The following is a 10,820-nucleotide window of genomic DNA, read 5'->3' on the forward strand; positions in this document are numbered from 1 at the left end:
AGCTTGTCATTACTGATGTCACCCTCGCTGTCTCCAGCAGCAGCAGCAGCAGCATCATCCCCACCCGGTACAGCTTCTCCAGGGGCTCCTTCTCCTTCCCTGGGGGCAGACCAGGCTCTCAGGGCTCTGCCCAGGGCCCCAGCTGTCAGGGAACCAGGACAAGCAAAACCAGCTGGGATGGCGGCCACCAGTGCTGGGCAGAGCAGCTCAGCTCCAGCACAAGGGCTGCGTGTTCCCATCCCATGACCCCGGTGCTGTGACACTGGCAGCACAAAAAACTCTGGGTTCCTTTGCTTCTGACTGCCAAGGCACATGTGGAGTAGGAACTTACCAGGGCTCTGGATCAAAGTGTGCCTGTGGCTCTCTCCCTTCTTCTATGGCAGAGGAATATCCCACATCCAAGGATCACAGAACAGGTCTTCCAGTGTGGGTCTGTCCAAGGAGTTCACGGATAAACACCACCTGATCAGGTCTTTGCACTCTGGGGAGAAAAAGCAGAAACTGAAGGTCAGCCAGAGAAGGCTCCTGTCTGCTTTGCCCCACTATTCCCATGCCCAGGCCATGCTGGATGTGCTCAGAGCTGGGCCTAAACTTTCCCATCAATTCCCTGTTTTGGAGGAGAGCAGGACATGTGCCACCTCCTCAGCAGCTGCCAGAGCGGGATGCCCACGAGCCTGCTGCTGGCTCCCAGCACTGGCATTCCCCCCGTGCCCAGACAAGAGGATCCACCTTGAGAGAGCCGTTGTGGCAGCGGGAGCTGGCCCCAGCTGAGGTTCTGGCCCCTCCTGAAAGGGTGCTCCCCGCAGACCATCTGGTGCAGCAGGATGCCCAGGGACCAGACCGTTGCTGCCTCGCCATGGTACCAGCCAAAGTCGTTCCATTCCGGGGGGCTGTACGACAGTGTTCCTATGGAATACAGATGGAGTTCATCAGGGGGATGCTGCTTCTCCCAGAGCCTGGCCCCAGCATCCCTGCACCTGCGGGGGCTGCATCAGGGGCACACAGGGTGACCACTGCCCTCTCGCCAGCACCTGGGACTTGTGCACAAAGTTAGGGTTGGAAAAGAAGCCTCTGGTGCTGGAAGAGGGCAGCCCTGGCTAGGCTCAACCATGACATGCAAAGGAAAAACCCACTCCATGCTGGGGAAAAAACCTGCCCATATCCTCCCTGCCTGCATTGCCCCAAAAATATTATGAAGCCAAGGCAAACAGGGCGAGTGGAGCAGTCCAAGCCCTTCCTCTCATCTGCACACCAAAGTGGCTGGGGCACAGGTTCCGCCCTCCCTCTCTGCTACCCCCACCCACGGGGGGTTTGGTCGGGCTGGCTGCCCCAGCCAAGCCCCAGTCCTGGGCAGAGTGGCTGGCAAAGGCTGCCTGCAGGGCTGGAAGATGGCTGCCCACCCAGCCCTGCTCTAAAGTAACTCAGCTGAAGATTCAGTGCCCTGACTGGCAGCAAAAGGGAGAATCCCCGCTGCCACAGCCAGCTTGGGCTGGGAGATGTTGGGCCATGAGATGTCAGCAGCGGGAGCACAGCCCTGTGTAGGCTCACCTGCAAAGTGAGTGTAGACTGTGTCCTGCAGGTAGGTGCCACAGCCAAAGTCAATCAGTTTGGCCTGCCCGGTGTCCAGGTCAACCAGGATGTTCTCTGGCTTGATGTCCCTGTGCAGGACCCCGCAGCTGGTGCAGTGCCGCACGGCCTCCAGCACCTGGCGGAACAGCTCCCGCGCCTCCTCCTCGGGCAGGAACCGCCGTGCCCGAATGAAACGCTGCAGGTCCTGACACTGCTCTGGCCGCTCCAGCACCATCACGATGCAGTTGGGGAGCTCGAGCCACTCCAGCAGCTGGACCACACCGGGGAAGCCAGTAGACACCTTGGTCAGCAGCACAACCTCCAGGGGTGCGCTGGTGCCGTCGGGCTGCGGAAGGAGCACGACGCCGTCAGTGGGGCCGATGCCGTGCCGGGTCTGGGGAAGCCCTCAGCCAGCCCGGGATGCTCTGCGCCCTGCGCTGGCCCCACGCCCGCTCTCCCTCGGGGCGTCCTGGCGGCTCCCACCGTGCCGGGCCCCGGCTCATCCCCGGCCGGCAGCCCCGGCTGCTGGCCCCGCTCACTCACCAGCTCGCCCCAGTGCCGGACGCGGTTCCGTGGCACCCTTTTGATGGCCACCTGCAAGCCAAGGGCAGCAGCGGGGTGAGCTCGCTGCCCGTACTGCGAGCCCCATCCTCCGCTCTCCGCCCTCCTCCTCCTGCATCCCCTCCTCCTCCTGCGCCCGCCGCCGGCCCCGCCGCTCACCGGGGCGCCGTCCGAGAGCCGCGTGGCCGCGAAGACTCTGCCGAAGCCGCCGCGCCCCAGCAGCGATCCCAGCCGGTACCGCTCCTGCAGGGCCTCCTGCGCCGTCCCTGCGGGCGGGACGCGGCTGTCAGCGCTCGGCCCGGGTCCAGCAACGGCCCCCGAGCGCCCCTCACCCGCCCCGGGCCGGCCATGCCCAGGCGTTCGCTCCCAGGAACGCGGCACGGGAGGCTCGGGGCCGGCGGCCGCGCTGCCGAGCGGCGGAGCTCGGGCCGGGGAAGCCGCAGTGGAGGCGGCGGGAGCGGCCGCGCCGCGTGTGTGCTCCGCGGGCCCCGGGAGAAGCCGGGGCCGGGGCCGGCGCCGGGGCTGTGGCCGGGGGCGGGGCCGAGGTCGGGTCCGGGGCCGGGCTCGGGCCAGGCGGAGCCGAAGGGCGGCGATGCCGCCCCAGCCCCAGGCACTGATGCCCGCCCAGCAGCGCCACCGCCAGTACACCCAGAGCCGGGCGGAGGCGAGACCGCGGCGGGACGGCCGGGGCCGGGCACGGGGCAGCCCCGCCCGGGGCCGGGGGCGGGCCGGGGGCATGGCCCTGCCCTGCAGGGGGGAGGGAGGAGGGGAGAGGAGAGGGACGCCGGACAAGGGACCCCGAGAGAAGGGTGCCCGACAGCGGGAAAGGGAGAGAAAGAGAAAGAAGAAGAGAAAGAAAAAGAGAAATAGAAAGAGTGCTTAAAACTATCTGTTTGCTGCTGCTGCTGTCGCCGCTGCTGCTGCCGCCGCTGCCGCCGCTGCAACTGAAGCACCGGGGCCGTTCGTCCCCGTGTCCGTTCCCCGCTCGCCCCACGAGCCCCACGTTCGAGCCCCGCGCGCCCCGGGGACAGCCCCTCCGTCTGCCCAAACACGGGAACTTTGCAGCCTTGAGCCCAAATGCAGAGCCCTGACTCCTGCACGCTGGCACAGTGATCCCCTCGCTCGCTGCTGTGCATTGTCCTTGCTGAGGGGCAAACACTGTCGGGCCACCTTCCCTTGGGGTAGGATTCCCACCTGAGCCCAGCACTGCATTTACATCTCCAGTGTTGCTTTGCAGTAAAAACAGGGGAAGGAAAACTGTGTGTGGCTCATGGTATTTTAGTGTCTAAAAATCACTACGTCATCGATCTTAGAGATGAGATGCATCTGGAATTACTGGGATGCAACATGAAAAAGGGGAGCATAGAAATAGATAAGGGAAAACATCTTAGATTGTTTCTTTCATTTTCATTTTACTTCTGGAAAGCTGTTTCAGTTTTCCAGGAATCTCCTCCTGTCTGCTCTCCCCAAGAACCTCTCATGGAGAACGAGGTCAAGTTTCTGTTGCAAGATTTTCCATCAGGGAATTATGCCACATGTGAAGTTTTCATTGTGACTGTTCTGGTTTAGGGCAAATTTTGGGAGGAAATCTCCAAAAGGGGTCCATCTAGAAAGCAAGTTCAAGCGTCCCCTCCCCGACTAGTTCAGGAAAAGACTTCCCTTGAGAAAAGTTAAAAACCCCAGTTTGTTTAACAAGTAAAGTATTCACAAGCATGAAAAATGAATAATATTAAATAAAACCTCGGACAGTGCTGAAGAGATGGCAAATTCAGAAGGTCCTTTTTGTGGGTTGTAGTTGGCTCCCTCGGTCTCTTCTAAGTCCCTCTGGTGCTGGAATGCAGCGTCCCAGAGCTCGGGGGGCCACAGGTGTGAGCTGCTGCTGTCGGTGTTTGTCTGGGTTTTCAGTCCAGAGCAGGTGTAAACAGTTCCAAGAAAAAAGAAAGTCACAGTCCAAGGAACTTCCCTGCCCCAGCTAGCTAAAAAACAATTGCTAGACATGGGCTGTGAAGGCATCAGGAAGTTTCCAAGTCTGAGCACTGGTGGTCTCAGCTAACACCAGAGCTGGATGGTGCTGGAGCCAGAACCTGCAGATTTCCAAATTTTGGCTTTCTGTGCCAGCAAATCGCTGGACTTGGGCTGTGCCAGCACTAGGAAGTTTTCAGATCTGGGCACTGGCGTTGCCAGCAAACACCAGATCTAGGTGATGTCGTTGCCAGTGATAGAAATCTGCTGGATTTGTGCTCTGCTGGCACTGAGAAATTTCCAAATCTGGGTTCTGGTTACATGAAACGCAAGATGTGGGTGGTGCCAGAGCCAGTAAGAGGAAGCTGCCACAGGTTTTGGATTTCTGTGCCAGCAAATTGCTGCACTTGGGCTGTGCCAGAATAGGGAAATTTCCAGATCTGGGCACTGGCAGTGGCAGCAAACAGCCCATTTCAGGCTCCAGGCTCCAGGCAGGACTGTATCTGGATGCCTTCCTCTTTGTCTTCCTTCTTTCCTTCCTTCTTTCTTGGGATCCTGCGGCCAGCAAACTCCAGATTGTGCAGTGCTGGCAAGGGGAAATTGACAGGTTTTAGCTTACTTTGCCAACAAATTCTGGACACGGGTGGTGCCAGAAGAGGGAAATTGCCAGATGTGGGCACTGGCAGTGCCAGTGCACACCAGATCTGGGTAGGGAATGTGCCAGCACCAGGAAATTGCCAAATGCTAACTTTCAGTGCCAGCATATTGCTGGAATTATGCTGTGCAGGAACCTGAAAAATTCTGGATCTGGGCACTTGTGGTGTCAGCAAACACAAGACTGGGTTGCTGTAGGTACCAGGTATTTGCAAGGTTTTGGCTTTCTTTGCCAGAAATCACTAGACTTGGGCTGTGCTGGCACCGGGCAATTCCCGCATCTGGGCACTGGTGGTGCCAGCAAACACCGGATCTTGGCATTGCCAATGACAGTAGCAGGGAATTGCCACATTTTGGCTTTCTTGACCAGAAAATTGCTGGACTTGGCTCTGCCAGAACAGGGAAATATCCAGATGTGAGCACTGGCAGTGGCAGCAAACACCAGGTCTGGGCACCTGTATTGGCATCAGGAAATTGCCGGATTTTGGCTTTCTGTGCCAGCAAATTGCTGGACTTGGGCTGTGCCAGGACAGGGAAATTTCAAGATCGGGGCGCTTGTGCAGCAAACACCAGATCTGGGTGGTGCTGGTGGCAGCACCGGGAAGCTGCTGGGTTCTGGCTTTCTTTGCCAGAAAATTGCTGCATTTAGGTTTTGCTGGCACTGAGAAATTTCCAGATGCTAATTTTCTATGCCAGCAAACTGCTGGAATTAGGCTGTGCAAGCATCTGAAACATTCCTGATCTGGGTACTGGTGGTGTCAGCAAACCCGAGATCGGGTTGCTGTAGGTACCAGGTCTTTGCTTGGTTTTGGAATTCTTTGCCAGCAAGTTGCTGGACTTGGGCTGTACCAGAATAGGGAAATATCAAGATCTGGGAACTGGCAGTGCCAGCAAACACCACATTTCAGGAAGGACTGGATCTGGACCCGTTCCCTCCCTGCCTCCCTCCTTTAGCAAGGTGCCAGAGGGGCTGGACAGCAGCCAGGCAGAAAGGGACGTGGGGACACTGATGGACAGCAGGCTGGACATGAGCCAGCAGTGTGCCCAGGTGGCCAAGGAGGCCAATGGCTCCTGGCCTGGCTCAGGAATGGTGTGGCCAGCAGGAGCAGGGCTGGGATTCTTCCCCTGTGCTCAGCACTGCTTGGGCAGCACCTTGAGTGCTGTGTCCACTTCTGGGCCCCCAATTTAGGACATGGAGTGGCTGGAGCGTGTCCAGAGAAGGGTAGCAAGGCTGGGGAGGGGTGTGGAGCACAAGTCCTGTGAGGAGCAGCTGAGGGAGCTGGGGTTGTTTATCCTGGAGAAGAGGAGGCTCAGGGGAGACAAGGCGGTTTCAGGGCACAGGCTGGACTTGATGATCTCCAAGATCTTTTCCAACCTTGCTAATTCTGGGATTCTCTGGAACTACCCTTGGACCAGTTGCAGGAGGAGCTCTAGGCCTCCTCTTCAGAAGCTCCAGCAGCCCAGGACCCTCAGCTTCTCCTGCCAGCCCCAAAGCCCATCCTGTCAGTCCTGCAGAGCCTCTGCAGCTCCTCCTCACTGCCCAGAACAGGGAGCCCCAGAGCCAGACACAGCAGCCCAGATGTGCCCCCCTGGCCTGGGGTGCCGCTGGCAAGGGAACAGCACCAGGCACTGCAGGAGCCTGCAGACAATTGATCTGAAGGCCAAAGCTCCTTAGCTCCTTCTGAAAGAGCAGGAACAGTTCCTCATTCCAGAGTGGTGGAATGCTGGGCACCGCAGCTCCGGGTGAGGACTGGACACAAGTTTGCTCCCACTGAGTGCTGGGATGGGTTCTGCAGGAGCTCTGGGCTCCTGTGCTTGCCAGGCACAATGAGGAGAGAAGGAGCCAAGTCCACTGATGTGGGAAATGGATTTGTAGAAAGTTTTTAGAGCCTAATAGAAGGCCCACAAAGTATGAATCTGTATATAAATCTTGAGACAAGAAATGCTAACTTAAAAATTTCCATGGAATAGGACAGATATTGTTGAGAGAGAAATGCAGCTGGAAAAAAGTTTCAAAAGATGGCCTTGCAAATAAGATTTTGGAAAAACAGAGCTATGAAAGATGCATTGTAGTGGGACCCACAAAGAGTAGTTTTAAATAATTGGCTTTAAGGCATCTACAACATGGCATGGCAAAAGGCTGATAGACCAAGAAACGCTTATAATGTAAAATATTTAGGAAGTAGTTGGCTTCTGATTGTGATGGCGTGAATGATAACATCTGTATTGTCTCACCCTTCTCATGAGACTGAAAATGGAATAGAAGTTTTTAAAACACCTCTCAGTTGCCCCATCTCTAGGTCAAGAAAAGAGTATTATCCAACACACTGACACACCTTTTCCTCAAGCATAGCCCAGCCTGGACCAAACACACTGAAAGGTTTCCCCTGTGGCCCATGTCTCGAAACATCAGGTCTGCTGTTTGACAACTCAGGTTGGTTTGGTGTCAAGGAGTTCCCTCAGAAATACTGGGTTTGTCTTCCTCTGTGCCTTCCCCTCAGCAGCCTTGGGGATGCTCCTGTGTGAAGCCATCTGTCTCACACAGTTTGAGACAACTTCAAACAGGATACTGTGCAATAAGTCGTCTCCTCTAAAGTGTTCCTGCAATCCCTTTCCAGCAATGGGAAATTATTACTAATGGATGGAAGTGGAAAACCCCCAACAGTTTATTATCAAACAGAATCCCCCATGACACGCGTTCCAAGAAGGCGCCGGGGTCTCTCTCGGAAGAACAGGAGCTGTCACGGAGCAGTTCCAGCAGCTGATGGAAGCTCGGGGACTCATCCGGTGTCGGCTTTCTCCCACGGCAGAGCTCCATGGAGCGGGCAGGGCAGTGAAGCAGCTGGGCTGGAGCCCCTCGCTGCCTTGTCTCCCCGGCGTGGCTCAGCCCACAGACTCTCGGGCTGGGAGCGGGGCCGCTCCGCTCCTGCCGGCACCGTGTCCCTGGGCTTGGACAAACAGTTTCCTGCCAGGAGAGCCCTGCACACTGCTCCACAGATCTTTCATAAAGGCCCAAACCAACTCCAAACACTCTGTCTGCAGCAGCTTTGCACAAAGGGCTGCAGCAATCCGGGACAGCTGCAAGTGAGTGTCGGAAGGCTCTTGTCTTGTTCCTGTCAGCAGAATGCTTGATGATCTGATGCAGTTTTATTCAGATGTAACATGAGAGCGGAGGTTTTTTGTTAAAATATTTCATGATGAGTAACAAGCCTTGGGTGCATGAGGTACAGGACTGACATGCCAAAGCATGAGCGTATCCTCCAAAGCGGCCAGTCTAATTGTCCATTTTATTACTCTTGTAATTACTTCACACTAATGAGGAAAACCAAGCTCTGCTTGGAGGCAAAACAGGCATGGGATACACTATGGTCCCTCGCAGGCTCAGCAGGGCTGGCAGTGACAAAGCAGGCCGTCTGCTTCATTGTGAACCACTACAGAGCTACATCCCAATCTGGTTTATGTAGCGTGGTATTATTAAGAGCTCCTTTTCTGCATGAGACACAAAAAGGAGATTCCAAATGATCTTCATGCAAGCATGCAGTAAAGAACTGCTTCTGCTATCCTAACAAAGCATTTGCTTTGGCAATTACACTCTTCCCATTCATCTTTTGATGCAGACACGTCAGGTTTTCTCTCACACCCCTGCAAGGCTGGCAGTCTCTGTTTCCCATTTCCTGTTCTTCTCTAGAGATGGTGCAGTGGCTGCTTTGAAACAAAAAGCCCTGAGATCTGGACAGCTTGAAGGAGCATGAAATGCTAATTAAGTGCTCATATTGGTAACACCCAGGTCTGCACTGCCCAGTGCTCTGGAGCAGCAGCAGCAGGACCATGCATCATTCCTGTTGGTTGATGTTCATGTTTCTGGTGTGCAAGAGCAATGACTTTGAGGAGGGACAAAAATGCCCCTCTTCAAACAGTGGGTGTGCAAGGAGATGTGAAGTTTCACAGCCTTTTCTAGGATATTTCAGAAAGATCTAAGAGAATATTGTGGCATGGGGTAGGTCCCTAATTTTGTCTCCAGAGAAGTCCCCAAAGGGCACATTGACTCTGCTGCTGATGGCAACCCCATAAGCTCATGGACCAGTTTTCCCTGCAACGTTCCACCCTGCCTGGGCTTTGCTAGGCCGGGACTAGACCCAGAGCTAAGCAAACACAGGCAGCCAGGTGACATTGTGTAACATCAGAAGCTGGCAACCATGAGGACTTTCCTGTCAAAAGGTTACAGCTTGCACTGGGCCCAGAAGTGTTTTACCCTAATGCAAAGCAAATTGAAATGTGAAGTTTAAAAGCTTCAAATGACTATGAAAGGAAACTGCAGAATAATTTCTGGAAGGGCAGCATTGTCAATGATCATGCTGCCCACCAAGAGCTGGAGCTGAATCCAGAATTGCTTCTTCCAGCTGTGCAGGAATTCATTCCACTGGCAAGCACTGATCCACGGGAACAAATGATCCCCTAGCTCTGGGCTGAATGGCACCCAGGCTGCAGTGCAGATTTGAGGAGCCCTTGTCACTTGTTATTGGCCTCCCAGGGCACTCATCCTTCTGCAAACAAGGTGCAAACAACACAGCTGCACTGCTGTCCCGGATAAATATACATATGGGTGACTTTGCCAAAGCAGTGCATCATTTCCCAGTGAAATACATGACCTCTTCTTACCTATGGAATTGTGATTGAAGACACCTGTGAGCCAGATCTGTGGGAGATTGCAAAGGAGAAAAGCTTTGGGATTTGGGCACACTTCTCTTGGTTTCTTTGCTCAGGCCTTTGGTGAGCACAGAACACACCTAGGTAGAAAACCTTTGATTATACAGGATCTTTTGGATCCATTGTCCCTCAAACAGGTCAACAGGTGACTGTTGTAATGCTAAGTAACAAAGAGCAGCACAAATGACACAAAGATAACATGGCCAAAGTGGAAGAGGAGAGGCCCAATGAGGAAAGGATGTGGTGAGACACTGGCACACTGAGTGAGCTGCACTCCCATAATCTCTACGCCAGCAGGTCCTGGTCTCACATTCTCCTCTTGGTTTTTTCGATTTTGTTTATTTATTTACTTTTTTTTCATCATCAAAATGAAATATATAGAATTAAAGACATGTCATCAAAACTTAAAGACAGAATCAAAACACATTAATTCAAAACTACATCTAAAGATCAGAACATATGTACATCTATAACTATGAAGCCTAACGCATCAATCCTTTTCTTCAAGCACTCTCCATACAGGCGGCAGCTTCTTCCTGAGCTTGGAGGATAGAGAGCTCTTCTGGATGAGAGACAAGGACTTTGTGGGTGAGAGAACATCGGAAGTGTCCCGAGACAACTTCTCGGTAAGACTGTAACCAGCCAGATCTGCAAAATGGAGACACAAAGTTTAACAGAGGCCACAATGCAAACCTAAAGCATCTGAAGCTCTGTATTTCATGGGACACATTTCCTGGAGATGTGTAAACAGCTGCACAGGGAAACATGCTCCTGCTGGCAGACACTGAGGCAGGCCAGGGCAAACCCTGAGCCACTTGCCCAGAGCTGGCACAGGCCCAGCCTGGCCTCTGGGCTGCCCTGGGACAGCAGGGAGCCCAGAGCCCTGTGCTCCCCAGGAATGGCTCAGCTGCACAGGCACCCTCCTGCTCCTCTGCCTGCCCCACAGCTCAGCAGCCCCACAGCTCCAGGGGCACTGGCAGCAGCACAGCTCATTGCAGGGGCACATGCAGGGCACAGCTGTTCCCTGGCAATGTGCACAGCCTCTCTGGGCTGCCACAAGACCCTTCCTGCCAGCAGAGATTGGCCCAGCTCCCCCCTCACCTCTGTGTGAGGCTGAGCCATGACTGCCCTTCATCTTGTCCTCCATCTGGAGCTGCTTCAGGCCCCCATGCCATGACTAGGAAGGGCAATGGAGAGAGTGGGGCAGATGCACACCCTTCCTTAGGATTTTGTCATTTTTGGCACAGCTCAAAAGGCAAATCCAGAGGTTTCCAACTCAGCGCTTCCTCAGCCTTCTGGAGAACATCTCGCCTTCACCAGCCCAGCATTTTGGAGAGGTTTTCCCGCACATGTGGAGGCTTGCTGGC

The 10,820-nt window shown here is 54.8% G+C and overlaps 1 protein-coding gene across 1 annotated transcript; it reads right to left on the reverse strand.

The window, feature by feature from the left end:
* Positions 1-374: 374 nt before the first annotated feature.
* Positions 375-10,600, reverse strand: LOC131562095 (serine/threonine-protein kinase pim-1-like). Its single transcript, XM_058811670.1, has 7 exons — positions 10,555-10,600; positions 9,974-10,101; positions 2,290-2,877; positions 2,113-2,163; positions 1,549-1,915; positions 730-906; positions 375-481 (listed from the first exon to the last, which is right to left on the reverse strand). Exons 1-7 carry the CDS (start codon positions 10,598-10,600, stop codon positions 375-377), a joined length of 1,464 nt encoding a protein of 487 aa, XP_058667653.1.
* Between the last annotated feature and the right edge of the window lie 220 nt (positions 10,601-10,820).

Source organism: Ammospiza caudacuta, chromosome 10 (genome assembly GCF_027887145.1).
Source record: "Ammospiza caudacuta isolate bAmmCau1 chromosome 10, bAmmCau1.pri, whole genome shotgun sequence".
In the NCBI taxonomy this organism is placed as follows: domain Eukaryota; kingdom Metazoa; phylum Chordata; class Aves; order Passeriformes; family Passerellidae; genus Ammospiza; species Ammospiza caudacuta.

Bases quoted from the DNA above. Each gene is read 5' to 3' on its own strand.
- LOC131562095 (XM_058811670.1), bottom strand. From the start codon at position 10,600: ATGGAGGACAAGATGAAGGGCAGTCATGGCTCAGCCTCACACAGAG. The intron at 10,102-10,554 runs GTGAGGGGGGAG...TCCATTTTGCAG, and splicing joins TGGCTCAGCCTCACACAGAG to ATCTGGCTGGTTACAGTCTT. The intron at 2,878-9,973 runs GTATGGAGAGTG...TCCCCCCTGCAG, and splicing joins TCAGGAAGAAGCTGCCGCCT to GGCAGGGCCATGCCCCCGGC.